The 16,667-nt window shown below is 44.8% G+C and overlaps 1 protein-coding gene across 1 annotated transcript; it reads left to right on the forward strand.

Moving 5' to 3' along the window:
* Window positions 1-343: 343 nt before the first annotated feature.
* pfkmb (phosphofructokinase, muscle b) lies at window positions 344-14,886 on the forward strand (the record flags this gene model as incomplete). The annotated part of the gene is made up of 22 exons (XM_083661946.1): window positions 344-428; window positions 3,262-3,335; window positions 3,544-3,621; window positions 5,639-5,828; window positions 6,585-6,750; window positions 7,385-7,429; window positions 8,295-8,403; window positions 8,514-8,609; window positions 8,707-8,799; window positions 8,938-9,063; window positions 10,050-10,114; window positions 10,215-10,278; window positions 10,410-10,556; window positions 11,068-11,138; window positions 11,328-11,415; window positions 11,546-11,698; window positions 11,936-12,100; window positions 13,441-13,502; window positions 13,595-13,706; window positions 13,885-13,984; window positions 14,460-14,565; window positions 14,733-14,886. 22 exons carry the CDS (start codon window positions 344-346, stop codon window positions 14,884-14,886), a joined length of 2,349 nt encoding a protein of 782 aa, XP_083518072.1.
* Between the last annotated feature and the right edge of the window lie 1,781 nt (window positions 14,887-16,667).

The following is a 16,667-nucleotide window of genomic DNA, read 5'->3' on the forward strand; positions in this document are numbered from 1 at the left end:
ATTAGCAGGAGTGTTACATGAGAGTGTGTGTGTGTGTGTGTGTGTGTGTGTGTGTGTGTGTGTGTGTGTGTGTGTGTGTGTGTGTGTGTGTGTGTGTGTGTGTGTGTGTGTGTGTGTGTGTGTGTAAATGTGTTTGACCAACTACGCGTGCCTCAATATCTGCCAGGAGCATATTAAGCTGTGCTACTATTCTAAAACAGGCAGCAGAGTTGAGAGGTGAGAGACACACTCTGCAGCCTACTCTCCAGTCACCATTCAGCAGTGCTGCTGATCCAACCTGGTCTCAAGGGCAGGCCAACGCTCTCCCCTCTTTCCCCCCACAGCTAGCCTCAGCTCCAGGACCATGGCGCAAACAGCTCCTGTGGATCCCACCAAGATGGGAGTGGGCCGGGCAATTGCCGTGCTGACCTCTGGAGGCGATGCCCAGGGTAAGGAGTGGGTTTCCCAGGCTGGTATGCAAGTGCCAAGGCGAGCATATCTGTGGCTTGTTTTGCTCAACGGGAGGCTGAGTGACTCGCTCGCGAAAGAGTTGCTATTTATATGCTATATAAAACAATGACATGTGAATAAATATTTGAGCTATGCTTTGAGTGTGCTTTGGAAATAGTTTTATCTGGCAGCCTAGCATGTGATGCCTCAAAAATGGTAATTGGTGGTTATCAATATACAGGTAGCCTACATAGGCCTACAGAGGTATATCAGTAGTGTTGTGGTACTGTTGTGTTCTAAAGTAACGGTTGCATAAGAAGCTGAAACCTATTACAGCATGTATAGATAATAGTTTAGGCATAATAGCACTAGAAATGACACTGCTTTGTGAAAACCAAAAAATACACTTGTCACTTCTTTCCTGCCACATGTAATGGTGATTGCAGTTATATCAAGGCAAACTACGGTAGCTTTTTTCTTCTTCTTTTAAACAAAACTTTGATGATTTCTCCGTTGCTATGGAGATATCTTATCTTATTAGGAAAGGGCAGCATGAAGCCCTTCATCCAGGGCTGCTAGGAGCACAGAGCGAGGCAGTCTGTCCCCTGACCTTTAACTTGATGAAATCTCCACTCTGACCTTTGGGGAAGTGTGTCAGTGACTCCACACAACCCTCTAGTAAACACATGAGGCAGCAGGTTATCCATCTGTCTGTATGTCTGCCCATCTCAACTTAAGACCTAAGGGCAAGTGTGTGACAGCACTGAAGCCTTGAACAGACAAAAACCGACTACTATGCCTTACTGTATATGCCTTTCCTATCCCCGCTCTCTTCTCACTCATTCACAATACTAATTCTCCCCCAGATGCAAGCACGTTTTCAGACGTCTTTCTTTATATCAGTTGGCCCAAGTTTCTTCTCCTTCCTCCTCTCTCTAACACTGTATCTGTTATGGGGGCTAATTTTAGAGGCATGACCTTTCTGTCATATGTCTGTGACATGGTGAGGTAGAGTGGGTGAGCGGTCATCTCCACTCTCTGCTCCTTCCCACTGAAAGGGGAGACACTCTTGGTGCCCCCAAAATGTTAATCGATCCCCATCTTGTCTCTATGTCATCGAATGTGTTGAGAGAGGTAGAGAGATACATTTAGCCAGTCCACCTTCCTGCAATAAATTGCATCCGATTGCTACTAGTCTTGCTTGCCAGACTTCCCTCCCTTCCGGGAGAGGAGTTTGGCAGCATAGATCTCCACTCTGGACTTTCGAGACTCATTAGCCAATGAACAGCCAGGAATGGGTCTCGCGCTACTTTTGCATGCTAAAATAAAGCTGATAATGTACAATTTGATTAACCTAGTCTCGCTTACTACCAGACTCTCTCCCTACAACAGGGGATCCAATCGTTTTCAGCGCATAGCAACGAGCTAGCATTGTTGACGTTTCACAACGGCGCAGGCATTTGAGATCAACAGATTCGACACGGAGGGAGCAGAAAGGAAATCCAAATATGGTCGCTGCCGGTCAGTCAGAGCGGGTCGGAGCCAATGGCAGAGCTTGCAGGGAGCGGATAGGGATTTTCTTCTGCTGCCATCTGAAATGGACGCCACCAATAGAGAGGCAAAGTGACCGCCTACTTCCTGCTTCAGCACTGTACCAGAGATTTTCATCCGCCATTTATTTTCCCATCCACATTTCGTAAAATGCGTATAAAACAAATGTTACTGGTTCAAACCAAACGGTACAGATATATTTAGAAACAGGAGAGATCGCATAACATTTGCGGGTTTAAAGAAAACGTTTTTTCGACGTGTTTTTTTTTGGTCCGAGTGAAATGTTCTATGGTCTCTCCCGATTATAGCGTTAGCTGAACCGTTTGGTTCGACCAAGTACAACTATTTTATAAGCATTTTACGAAATGTCTATGGGAAAATAAATGGCGGATGAAAATCTCTGGTACAGCGCTGAAGCAGGAAGTGACATTCCACTTTGCCTCTCTATTGCAGAGATTATACCAGCAGCCTGTTTCCATGCAGCCAGGGGCGGGGCGGGGCGGGGCGGGGCGGGGCGGTGCAGGGCGGGGCGGGGCGGGGCAGGGCAGGGCGGGGTGGGTGGACGGACCCGCTCATCCTTCAACCGAGAGAGCAAACGAGAGAAGCGGGTTCGCCTCCCGGCGTGCACCGTTTTTAACGCCGATGCAAACCATAACCATACCCTTACCCAAGTTGTTTTAGTTGCCTAACCTTAACCAAGTTGTTTTAGTTGCCTAACCTTAACCAAGTTGTTTTAGTTGCCTAACCTTAACCACGACTCGCTGAAGAGGGGTGGTAAGTCGAGTCGCTCGGACGAGCCGGTGGCGAGTCGAGCTCGAGCTGCGGGTGGACTCGCTCCCCCGTACCGGTGGCGAGTGCTGGGAAGAGTCGGTGCTCAGTTCCCCCGACTGCCCAAGTAACCAGGAAGTAGCCCGTGTCGTTCGCGCTTTAAGTTGTTTCGGGAGTCAGTGGAAATAGACCTATTCTGTCATTTCGGTATGAGGGCATGTTGTCTAAAACGCACATGTAGTAAGGAGGCCAGCACATGGGAGGTATGAGACATGCATTTGGTTCTAGTCAACAATCTTGCAGCAGAATTTTGGACTAAGTTGATTTAGTGTAGTAGCCTATATACAGATTTGATATAGATGCAACTGGGTTGGCCACTTTCTGATGCAATGCTTTGCTTATGTAGTCTGAATAATGTGCAATGTAATGGATGTGCTTAAAATGTAGCTTAATACAAGTAAACATTCAATTATTGATCGCAAGCTTTGTGCACAATCTACACTGTGCCTGCAGGTATGAATGCCGCTGTGAGGGCCACAGTCAGAGTGGGACTGTACACTGGAGCCAAGGTGTATTTTGTCCATGAGGTAAATAAATACTGCTGTATGTCCCCCAGTCTACAGAGTGATTACTATACACAAGCTTGAGTGTACATGAACACACACCATTCATATAAAACACTTAATGGACTGAAATGACTGTGCATGCAAGGGCAAAAACATTCAGACAGTATCAAGTCCAAAGATTCTTCACAACGATGAACCCTTTGCCACTATGTTCACTGTTTGTTTCCAGGGTTACCAGGGTCTGGTTGATGGAGGAGACCATTTTCGCCTAGCTACTTGGGAAAGTGTGTCCATGATGCTGCAGCTGGTGAGAACACACATGCACAGAATACAGTGTGTGCTTAATATGGAAGAACACACAGAATATAGGCATACTCTGCACATGTATTACCTAACCTTCTCACTGTTTGAAAAAAAGTGCCATGGGCTAAAAGGTTTGCATTTTCTTCTTTTCTTTTTCTTTCTTTCTTTATTTTTTATTATGTTTTTTTTTCAGGGTTTCTCCCATTTTCTCTCCAATTGTACTTGGCCAATTCCCCCTGCTATCATTGCTCCGCCCCCTCTGCCAATCTGGGCAGAGTTGTACTGTATACAGACTAGCACATGCTTCCTTCCTCCAACACATGTGTAGGCACCAGCTGCTTCTTTTTCACCTGACAGCGAGGAGGATACCTAGTTCCCGTAGTAGTTGCTCTCTCGGTTGAAAGAGCACGCTACACCTCCATCCACCCACCCCCTACTCCCTTACGTGTCAGCAGCCTATTTCAATATCAGACTGTCGTTGGTAACAGATCAAACTTTTCGTGAGACTGGGGGGCTATGTAACTCTAGATACTCTTTAGCGACTAGGTCTTGTAGGTCAAATGGTCATGCAAATGCCAGGTTCACTCAAATAGTAATGTAATTTAGAGTTGAAGGCTGGGGGTTCATATATCCTTACCCCTTTACATCTTTCTTGTCCCTGCTTGGTGGGGACTACCTTCTCAATAGCTGTGTTCAGAATGGTTCACTCATTCACTCACTCACTCACTATTCCCCATGTAGTGTTATCATCATATAGTGAACTATATGGGGAACGATCAAACAAGTTTCAGACACTACCTCACTCTTCTTCTCTCCTTTGCTAAGCACGACAGCATTGCATTGTGGTATACGGGAAATTGCTCTGCATTGTGAGTATTTTACAGTGGACTATATATAGTGAATCAAATGAACAGTTGAGAATTCGGACACTAGTACAAAATGGCCAACACACTATATAGTCCACTATTTCTGTAATAGAGGGAATGCACCGACGCCACGCCCCCTCCCGAACACGCCCCCTCAGCCGGACTGAGCAGCACTGAGTGTCAAATTTCCAAAACAAACGTGGCTTCCGCCAAGGGTAGTAGCGAAACCACGGCTAATATAAACGATTATCTGCTTAAATTAAAGGCAGTTGGACTCGAATGTGACCCTTACAGCTTGCCAAAGAACCAGTGGTCCATGGACGTAGACATGTGGCCAGGAATAGGGTTTCCTGACATTTATATGTACTTAATATCGACGCTGGGGAAATACACAAACCAAAACATGAAAGCATACGCGTCGTACTTCAAGGCTGGATTTGTTGGCGACATTAAAGTAACGAGGACAGCATTGGATATTCTGGTTGTAGCCTATGTGGAGAGGTAAATATTTATTTTATTACAACTTTTATTAAGAAAAATATAGCATACGCTGTCACTAACACACGCTAGCTTTGTTCAATCATAGTGAACACTGTCACTCATGTAACGTTATATCTGTGCAGGTAAAACACAGCCAGAGAATGAATGAGCCCTCATTGAAACCCTGGATAGCTGCAGAGAAGACCGGGACCGTTTCATTAGCTTTCGGCAGCCTGTAAAAAGATACCTCCGACGCCTTGTTGAATCTATTTTTACAGTCAATGGCACAAAAGCACTTTCCCATTTTCGTTGTTTTCTCGCGGAAGCTGAACGCTAAACACCGTGACCCGGCGGCGCCACCTGGCTTGTTTAGACGTTTTGACACTCACCGCAGCTGAGTGGGCGTACCCGCACTGACTGTCGCGTCCGTGACGTCACGTGCATTCCCTCTATAGGGACCGGTTTTGAACAGGGCTAATGTCTCAGCGTCAGAGCGCACTGAATCTCCTTGTTTGGTACTGAAACCCCTCCTCCCTGTACTGAAACCCCTCCTCCCTGTACTGAAACCCCTCCTCCCTGTACTGAAACCCCTCCTCCCTGTACTGAAACCCCTCCTCCCTGTACTGAAACCCCTCCTCCCTGTACTGAAACCCCCTCCTCCCTGCCTGGCATCAGGGTGGAACTGTGATTGGCAGTGCCCGCTGTCAAGACTTCCGCACCAAGGAGGGGCGGAGCAAAGCTGCCTGTAACATGGTCAAGCTGGGCATCACCAACCTCTGTGTGATCGGAGGCGATGGCAGCCTGACTGGTGCCAACCTCTTCCGGACAGAGTGGAACGAGCTGCTGGGGGACTTGGTCAAAGCTGGTGAGTGTCCTCCAGCACAAGTCTACATGACCCCCCCAATTGGGTCATGTAGACTTGTCATCAACAAGTCACCATTCTAAGAAACACCCTCTACTTGTCACAAGTCACTTTTACACATGGTTTTCTACACTGTCATGATAGTTATGAGTGAGTGCTTACTTTAAGTGCATATATCATACAAGCAATAGTGGTTGTGATCTGCCTGCCCGCTACCCAACCAGTTCTAGCTAAAAGATCTGCCTGCCCCGTACCCAACCATTTCTAGCTAAAAGATCTGCCTGCCCAGTGCCCAACCAGTTCTAGCTAAAATATCTGCCTGCCCAGTGCCCAACCAGTTCTAGCTAAAATATCTGCCTGCCCAGTGCCCAACCAGTTCTAGCTAAAAGGGCAAAAATAGTAAATTATCATCATACTGAGGTTACTCAGTTAAAAATCCACCATATTGCACCAAAGCTATTCGGTTTTCTAGATGACATCTTTGCAAATTTGTCAGTGACTGCATAATAAAGGTTAGAAGAGTGAATTAGAAAATAATTTAAATTGCTTATTTCTGGGTAAATATGAATAATTTTGACCAATATTACCTCATTCCAAGGGATTCTGGGCCATGGGTGGCAGGCACCCAGAGCACACATTCAAAATCCACTTATGGAGGTGATACTATAGTAGAAATGACTTGAATTCTGCTGGCCACATTGGTATATCAGTCAATCAAAAGGATGTGACTGAGTGTGCTGTTATTTTACCTCTGTGCAGGAAATATCACAGCAGATGAGGCCAAAAGTTCCTCTCATCTGAATATTGTTGGCATGGTGGGATCCATTGACAACGACTTCTGTGGCACTGACATGACCATTGGCACTGACTCTGCCCTTCACCGCATCATGGAGGTAGTGGACGCCATCACCACTACAGCTCAGAGGTGAACACGCACACACACACACACACACACACACACACACACACACACACACACACACACACACACACACACACACACACACACACACACACACACCACCACTACAGCTCAGAGGTGAACATGCACACACACATCACCACTACAGCTCAGAGGTGAACATGCACCAGGCGCGGACTGCACGTCGGGCAAATGCCCGGTGGCCTGGCCTGCAAAAAAAAAAAAAAAAACAGCAGGCCAGGCGCCGCCTACTGGTTTGCTAGTGGTTTTATTACTTTATTCAGGGTTAAAGTGGGTGCATCTCATTGTAAAATTGGACTCGGCCCAAATTGGGCTTCAAACGGCCCAAATCTGGCTTGAAACGGCCCAAATTGGGCTTCAGACGACCCAAATTGGGCTTCAAACGGCCCAAATCTGGCTTCAAACGACCCAAATTGGGCTTCAAACGGCCCAAATTGGGCTTCAAACGGCCCAAATTTTTCAGCGCCGCCCTTCGCACGCGCGTCGGCCCGTATCGGCCTGGCCACTATCACCACTACATCTCAGAGGTGAACATGCACACACAGACATCTGAGTGAAGGCCAGAGCTGCACGTGATTTGAAGACTCATCATGACCTAAGACGTTTCTTTCTGCAGCCACCAGCGGACCTTCATCCTGGAGGTGATGGGCAGGCACTGTGGGTAAGCCTGTGTGTGTGTGTGTGTGTGTGTGTGTGCGTGCGTGCGTGCGTGCGTGCGTGCGTGCGTGCGTGCGTGCGTGCGTGTGTGCGTGTGATGTGCTCCGACAGGTTGTCCTATAGCAAAACATTGAGTGGTTGCTGAGTGGTTGTATAATGAAGTTGATTCTACTGATCAGTTAGTTACACATGAAAAATAACCTCAGTTAAGACAAAAAGTGAGATCTGCCCATTACTCCATTAAATTGTCAAGTAAGAATGACCAGTTGTCACTTTTTTAGCTCTCGTTTCCTCCTTCCTTAAAGGAATAGTTCACCCAAAAATGAAAATTATATGATCATCTACATCTAGTCCCCCTCATGCCAGTTTGAAGCACAGGTGAGCCTTCTCCAAAACAACTGAAGTCAGCGGGGACCAGTTCTTCAGAGTCCCAAACAGACCTACTGTATATTCACACCATCATTTAGTGCAAATCTTAACTGATTTGCAACAAATAATGGTGAATAGGTCTTTCTATTCATAGTGTGATTCTCAGAAAATTGGTATCAATAGATGTTTCATTGGATTCAATGTTCACCAGACAAATACTGGCTTTTTATTTAAAAAAATAATAAATATCAGCCAGTTAGTGTTGTCTACCTCATTTGTTATTTTTGTATAATCGTTTTAGTGTCCTATATTGTCTAAATGCTGTTTCAGAGCAAGATACAGTATTGAATATCAACCGAAATTTTTAATCATTTTCAATCCGAAAATATCACTACCGGCCAGCCTTGAAAAAGCTAAGAACGCTGGTCCAACGAGTTTATGACCCTACCTACAGTTACCTGGCCCTGGTGACGGCTCTGTGTTTATGACCCTACCTACAGTTACCTGGCCCTGGTGACGGCTCTGTCCTGTGGTGCCGACTGGGTGTTCATCCCAGAGATGCCTCCAGACGATAATTGGCAGGAGCACCTGTGCAGGAGGCTGACACAGGTGAATATCTGGTCTATATCCTTAAACACATCATGTCTGGGTCTTTGACTTCTCATGTCCTGCCACTGCTCTCTCTGCTGATGTCTAAAGTCTCCCTCTGCCCCGCTCAGCAAAGAGGCCATGGTAACCGTTTGAACATCATCATCGTAGCCGAGGGAGCCCTGGACCTCCATGGCAAACCTATCACCTGTGAGGATATCAAAGAGGTCAGTCATCATCACAGCACTCCAACCTACCAGCACAATGCAGGGTTTATCCGTCATCTTAGACAGGCTGCTCATCTACTTTTTCTATCTACTGTAGCTGATAACAGAGAAGCTAGGCTTCGACACCCGCACCACCATCTTGGGCCACGTGCAGAGAGGTGGAACCCCCTCCGCCTTTGACAGAATCCTGGTAATTTCCATATAAAAAACTTTTTAAATATGCATCCATTTTTCTTTTTTATTGTTGTTAAACACACGCCATGTGTTAAAGGAATACAGCTTTATCCACCACTCTCACCTCTTCTCCTTTCTCATTGCCTGGATTCAGGCTAGCAGGATGGGTGTGGAGGCTGTGATGGCCCTGCTCGAGGCCACACCAGAGACTCCTGCGTGTGTGGTCAGCTTGTCTGGAAACATGGCTGTCAGGCTGCCTCTCATGGAGTGTGTCCAAGTGGTGAGTTAAAATCCAGCCCATATAAGAGAAAAATCTGAATTGAGCATGAGTGCTACAGTGTGTACATATAGAGGCGTAGAAAGCAGTGAAAATGTGGGTGCGACAAAATGAACAGAGTACCGGTATGTAATAGTGGTGGCTTTGTTTACAGCTAGCAGTCCACATATCAAAGCACCATCTCCAAATGCATTTCCCTATTTAAATCACAAACAATAACACCATAATAAAACATCTAAAATAAACAATATTATAAGATAGGTGGACCCTGGGGAAGAAGAAAAAAAAAGGGGGGTCCATGGGTCTAATTTGTTTCAGTTTAAGGCTCCTTGATGTGAAAACGTTTGAGAACCACTGGTCTAAAGTCTGAGCTTGAGATGGAGATGCTGCTTGAATTAAACCAGCGTCCAACTCCGCTGATGACTGGACACCTGACGGCACGGTCTTCATATTATTCTGCCTTTTGACAGCTGGAGCTATTCATAAATCCATGCTGCCTTGCAAGGTTACTAATGAACTGCATCTATTTGGAATTAGACTAAGCCTAACCGAACTATTTCTACGTCATTGAATTTCATTCAAGGTGTGTGTTTTCCGTGTGAGAGTCTGCCTGGTTGCAATTAAGGCAGCAGTGAAAATGTGGCGTGGAATTTGATCGATTTGGGCATTCTGTCAAGCTTGGACAATGACACACTGACACAGCACTCTGAAAAGAGTACAGCGCTGACTTTCCACATGGTAAAAAACATTGTAAAAGTGTGTGTGTGTGTGTGTGGGGGGGGGGGATTGTCTAGACTAATACTGGTAATAGCTGTGTAGTAGACGAGTAGTAGTGTATAGCATCAACAGTGAGACAAAATATAACATGGTAGTTCTAAGTTTTTTGAGCGGTCACAACACTAGGTGAGCACTAACTACCGATATACAGTATTTAACAAACCATGGTGTCATGTACTTGATTCCATTCTGTTGATCTCCTTTCATATCAGACTAAAGATGTCACCATAGCCATGGCTGAAGGGAGGTTTGAAGACGCTGTGAAGCTCAGGGGAAAGTGAGTTCTATGTTATTATAATATTAAATTATATTAAATTCACAGGTGTTGTGTTGAGTTGCAAATGGCTGTACATATATCTTCTAATGTTGGATGACAGGAGTTTTGAGAACAACTGGAACACTTACAGAATGCTGGCTCACGTGCACCCCCCAGAGACGAAGGTGAGGAACTGCAGTTTCAGTGGCCTCTATATGTGTCTCTTTTACATGGACTGCTTCTACACTACTGTGAACTGCCCTTGGTAAATGCATTCATTCTGATAAGTGTCTCTCTGTATATGCGCCCCTCCCAGAGTAATATCAACATTGCCATAATGAACGTGGGTGCTCCTTGTGCTGGGATGAACGCCGCGGTCCGCTCAGCCGTCAGAGTCGGCATCCTTCAGGGCCACCAGATGCTGGCAGTGCATGATGGCTTTGACGGCTTGGCTCATGGAATGGTACACACACACTACGCTACGCACACACTTAAAGGAACACTCCGCCCATTTTCAACCAGCTTTGTATCATTAGAACATCAGTAGTATATCAGAAAACTGTAAACGGTTTTGAAGTCTGTCATTTAATTTGACAGTTATTGAGTGTTAAAGTGTGGACCAGTGACATCACTGGTCCACACTAACTCAAATTAATAACTCATTAACTCAAATCAACTCTCAATAACTGTCAAACTATTCATCATTCATCTAGTTTGTCAGTTATTGAGAGTTGATTTGAGTTAATGAGTTATTAATTTGAGTTAGTGTGGACCAGTGATGTCACTGGTCCACACTTTAACACTCAATAACTGTCAAATTAAATGACAGACTTCAAAACCGTTTACAGTTTTCTGATATACTACTGATGTTCTAATGATACAAAGCTGGTTGAAAATGGGCGGAGTGTTCCTTTAAGTTAGCATGACGGAGCGCACACACTCGGACTGACGTCTTTGTCATCCTCCCTGTGCAGGTTGAGCCTATCGGCTGGGCCGCAGTGGGAGGATGGACCGGCAAGGGAGGCTCCGAGCTGGGCACTAAGAGGTGAGCTATTTCAACAGATGCCTCTCCACGGCTACACAGCAGGTATTCCGAGTGTGAAGAAGTGTCGATTGGACTTATATCAACACTGGTGGTGCGGATTTTGGATTGTGATTATTTTTGCGAAGTAGTCTAAGGAAAACAACAGGTAGAATGGACACTTTGTTTCTTTGCACTTCCCCTCTTGTGAAGATCTCTGCCAGCTGAAGTGATGGAGGAGATCAGTCTGAGCATCGCTAAGTTCAACATCCACGCCTTGATCATCATTGGAGGCTTTGAGGTGAGCGACTGGAACATAGAGTGGTTTCAATAACATCCTTACCCCTTAATGAAAACCCACCTCAGTCCTATTGATTGTGAATGTTCCTCATTGGTGTTTGACACTTTTTGCTCCCTCCTCTCTCCATCAGGCGTTTATGGGGGGTCTGGAGATGGTGCAGGCTAGGCAGAAGTATGAGGAGCTGTGTATTCCCATCGTCGTTGTTCCTGCTACCGTCTCCAACAATATTCCTGGATCTGACTTCAGTATTGGTGCTGACACTGCCCTCAACACCATAACCATGGTCAGATTCTTATCGAAGATGCATACTGTATAGAGAGAGAGAGAGAGAGAGAGAGAGAGAGAGAGAGAGAGAGAGACACTCCCCTGTGTCTTCTCTCTTTGTTTGTCTTTCTATTTTCTTTCTATTTAATTTTCTCTTTTTCTTTCAATACTTATAATCAATTCAATAAGCTGGAATGAAACGATATTGCCAAAGCATCAAGTTAGAGATCACACACCCTCTCCTCCTTTTCCCCAGACCTGCGACAGGATCAAGCAGTCCGCTGCTGGCACCAAGAGAAGAGTGTTCATCGTTGAGACTATGGGCGGACACTGTGGCTACCTGGCAACCATGGCCGGCCTGGCCTCAGGAGCCGACGCTGCTTACATCTATGAGGAGCCTTTCAACATCCATGACCTAGAGGTCTGTGCTTATATTCACCTTATGTAGCCCCGCCCACTTGACCGGTTTGTGTTATGACTTCCTGTTCAAAACGTTTTACCTGGTCAAACCAGAGATCGTCTCTCTGGACAAAAGCTATAGTGACTCACTGGAAGTAAAGCAGGCTGCAGGGATAAGCTCTGCCACAGGAAGTGTAAACACAATCGGTTCCGATTGTGTTTACACTCAGGGCCGTAACCAGGGTTCCGAAATAGGGACGGGCGCCGCCGAAAATTTTTTGAGTTCCCCCCCCCCCCCTTTTTTAGCCATATTTAGAGTAATATATCATTTTAAATCAACATTAGGATTATACTGTTGTGATGTCATTATTCAGTATATTCTCTTTCATGTCACCACCTGCTCAGCTCTCCTGTCAACATAATTGTAACTAACAAACACAAACTGTTTTAGCCAAATTCATATCAAAATGACACCTACAAACACAGGTACACAACCCAAGCCGTACACAACACACAAAGTCATCATCGATAATAAAAAAAACATACAGAGGGACATTTATTTATTCCTGATAGGAACGATTGAAAAATAAAATAAAATATATTATGTTGTTTTTAACTTTACACCACCTCTTTTTGTTACTTATTGGGTCATGAAACTGAAACCATGCATATAGCCACCTGCATACCTGACTTCGGGAGCTTGGCAATTGGCATCATGCATGATTACAATGAGATGCACCCACTTTAAACCTGAATAAAGTAATAAAACCACTAGTAAACCAGTAGGCGGCGCCTGGCCTGCTGTTCAGTGAGTGGCCTGGCCTGGCCTGGCCTGCAAAAAAAAAAAAAAAAAAAAAAAAAAATTTTGCAGGCTGAAATATTAGGGGAGGTCCGGACCTCCCCGTCCTCATAGCTAGTTACGGCCATGTTTACACTTCCTGTTAGTCTCTCGAGCCAGACTGTCTCTTCTACATAAGGTGAATAGGACGGATGAATACACAGGTGGCAGTGATTCAAGGTTCTTTATTGTTACGTCTCAATATACAAATACACGGGAGTAAAATCAATGTTTTGGCCCCTCGACATAGCAGTATATTATTAATAAAGAAATAAAGTAACAAATAATAATAGTAATGCAATAAAAAATAATAGTAAGGCAACAATAGTAAGACAGTGAACAGTAAACACAGTATACTGCAGTAAAGTATAATACTGCAATAAAGGGAGCAATAATGTGAATAGTATTGCACAATACGATAGAATAATAATGTAAACCAGGGTAATGAGAGAGAGAGATGCGTGGTTGGATGGATGGATGGATGGTTTCTCAACTCACTGGTCAAATTGTTGATTTGTTTGTAGACGAATGTGGAACATTTGGTGGCGAAGATGAAGACCACAGTTAAGAGAGGACTCATTCTGAGGTTTGTGGGACAGTCCTGACCACAGCGTGCTGTTACTTCTCTTTAAAAACAACAGCAACAACAACAACTAAGAAATCTCTCTTTTTGTCCAGGAATGAGAGATGCAATGCCAACTACACCACAGACTTTATCTTCAACCTGTACTCGGAGGAGGGCAAGGGTGTGTTTGACTGTAGGAAGAATGTTCTTGGACATATGCAGCAGGTGCGCCAAAGGATGGACATCGTTTATCACTATTTGCCAACACAGCCAATTCTGTGCATGTAAGGAAACCTTACTAGATACACTGTTCCCTGTCCTTTAGGGTGGGACACCCTAAAGGACAGGGAACACCCCATGTGAACACCATGTGAACACCCCATGTGAATTCCCTGTCCTTTAGGGTGGGACACCCACTCCCTTCGACAGGAATTTCGGCACGAAGATGGGGGCCAAGTCTATTCTGTGGCTGACTGACAAGATAAAGGAGTGCTACAGACACGGTAACAATGTCATTACCATTAGCTCGGGAGGTAGAGCAGGTCGGCCAATGACTCAAGGGTTGGCGGTTCGAGTCCCGCTCCCTCCCAGCTGTTGTCGTTGTGTCCTTGGGCAAGACACTTAACCCTCATTGCCTCGTATGAATGGGTATGAATGTCTATGAATGTTGGTGGTGGTCGGAGGGGCCGTAGGCGGCGAAATGGCTGCCACGCTTCCGTCAGTCTTCCCCAGGGCAGCTGTGGCTACATCACCCGTAGCTTACCACCACTGGTACGAATGGTGTGAATGAATAATGATTCCTGTGAAGCGCTTTGGGTGTCTAGAAAAGCGCTATATAAATCCAATCATTATTATTATTATTATTATTATTAATGTGAAGTCACTCAAAACACCATCAAATGTGCTCCTTGTGTTGTGGTTAACTCTTGTGCTCGCTGTGTGCTGATGTGTGTCCTATTTGTAACCTTGTGCCTCCAGGTCGTATCTTTGCCAACTCTCCAGATTCTGCCTGTGTGTTAGGCATGAAGAGGAGAGCTTTGGTCTTCCAGCCACTGGCAGAGCTTAAAGAACAGACTGACTTCCAGTGAGACTTCTTCTCTATCCTTCCCAACAGCTTTTTTTTCTTTTTTTTTTTTTTTTACACATTTATGTACTTCCCTCGTTCCCTAACATAACAAATGATTTTGATGAATTAATTCAGGTTGTTTTCCATTTCATCTTGGCATTGACAAAGTCCTTCCTCCTCTGCAGACATCGTATTCCAAAGACAGCGTGGTGGCTGAAGATGAGGCCCATCATGAAGATCCTGGCCCACTACAACATCACCTTGGACACCTCTGAACATGCTGCGATGGAACATGTCATCAAGAAGAGAGGCTTGGTTCAACAGTTTAGTTTAGAGTAGTTTATTAGGATAGCCCCATTAGCCGCAGCAAGACGCTACGGCTATTCTTCCTGCGGTCCGAACACATGAAAAATACGGTAACACATAAAAAATGCAATATAGTAAAAGTACAGTGACATAAAGTAGTACAGTACATAACATATTACGTATATGTTATCAGACATTAGCCTATAGTGAAAACAATTCACTGCACAGCCAGCCCCCCCCATGTCTCACAGTCATTCACTCAAGAAAGGGCAGGTGTATTATTAACATAAAACATGTGTGCTGGAAACTGTTTGGAAACTGTTGGTATTTGTGTGATGAAGTCTGGTATTTGGAGCCATCTCATGTTACAGGGGCTGTTTCCATTTGCAGCGAGCTGCTCTGTGCCACATTGTCCACACATTCTGGTTATCTTCTGCACTTCTGCTCCACCTTCTCCTGTCCCTATGATTCACTTTCCACTTAAAATGGATTACTTATCATTTCAGTTATATCAGTCATCTCAAATTACCCCCCCCTGCATTTCCATGGCAAAACAAGCCACAATAAATATTTGAGTCACTTCTTCAAAGTTTTGTCTGCTTTTTCCTTAATACAAATTGTAATGTATCCTACATTGTCTCAAGTAGTAGCTCAAATTTAGTCATTCAGTTGCAGTTATGTTTACACCATAAAACACTTGATTTAGACTTTTTCAGACTGATATTGAACCTTGCCATTTACTATAATTCATACAACTATGCAAGTTAATTAGTGTGTGAAATACTGAAGTTGCATTCATGTGCATGAGACATTTAGCCTGGTGTGACAGAGATAGGAAGGTGGTAGAGTCGGGATTCGAGGGGTGGGTAGGATTAGTGACTGGGGGGGCGGTGTTGTATGGGTGGTGTTGGGGGCCGGGGCAAGAGGGGGAGGGGCCATAGGGATAGGAAGATGGTAGAGAGTCTGGATTTGAGGGGTGGGTAGGGTTAATGGCTAGGGGAACAGTGTAGGAAATGTAAAACATATTTTGGGGGCAACTTTTGCCCCCCACTGTCTAAAAATGCGGGTATTAACAAAATTTGGGGGCCACTTTAAAAAATTAATAAAAGATTAGGGGGGAAAACAGCTTGGCTTTTATGACATGTTATAGTGCTTTTATTTTGAAATGCCACATCAGAATGACATGAAACTTTCTGAGAGCCACTGCGAGGTGGTCCTCAATCATTCTGAAGTGAAATTATTATGTGAAAGCTGAACGTTCCCTTCTAATAGGAATCTGAAATAGGGGGGACAGAGCTTTTGGCTTTTATGACATTTTCCTGAGACTTTCTGAGAGCCGAGATGGTAATTGCATGCTTTTATGAAAAAAAGCGACAAACTCGTGAATTTTTGCCACTCTCATTTATTTTGACAATGTGTCTGTATTTTAGAATTAGGCTACACCTCCATAGGCGGCCTCTCCAGTTCTCTCAGTCTATATTATTCAGCTAATTTTTATGTCACCGCTGCTGCTAGTGCTCCAGAATAATACAGTCTGTGTCAAAAGTATGTATGTTTGTGGAAGAGACTGGCTTTCTGTCCCCTTTTAATTTGTTTGATCTAAATGTTCTCTCTCTACAGGCCCTGAATAAACCAACCTGACAGCCACAAGGCCATCTCAGGCAATGTGGATATATGGTACTCAGCCTGGCACACAAAAGGCACCTCTTTAATGGAAGGTCAGCTAGATAGATTATAAAAGGCTGAAGGCTCCTTACCACTCAGAAGAAGATATGTTCTTGAACGGTCAAGAGAGAGGGCATTAACACCACTAT

The sequence above is a fragment of the Poromitra crassiceps genome (assembly GCF_964638095.1).
Source record: "Poromitra crassiceps genome assembly, chromosome: 27".
In the NCBI taxonomy this organism is placed as follows: Eukaryota; Metazoa; Chordata; class Actinopteri; order Beryciformes; family Melamphaidae; genus Poromitra; species Poromitra crassiceps.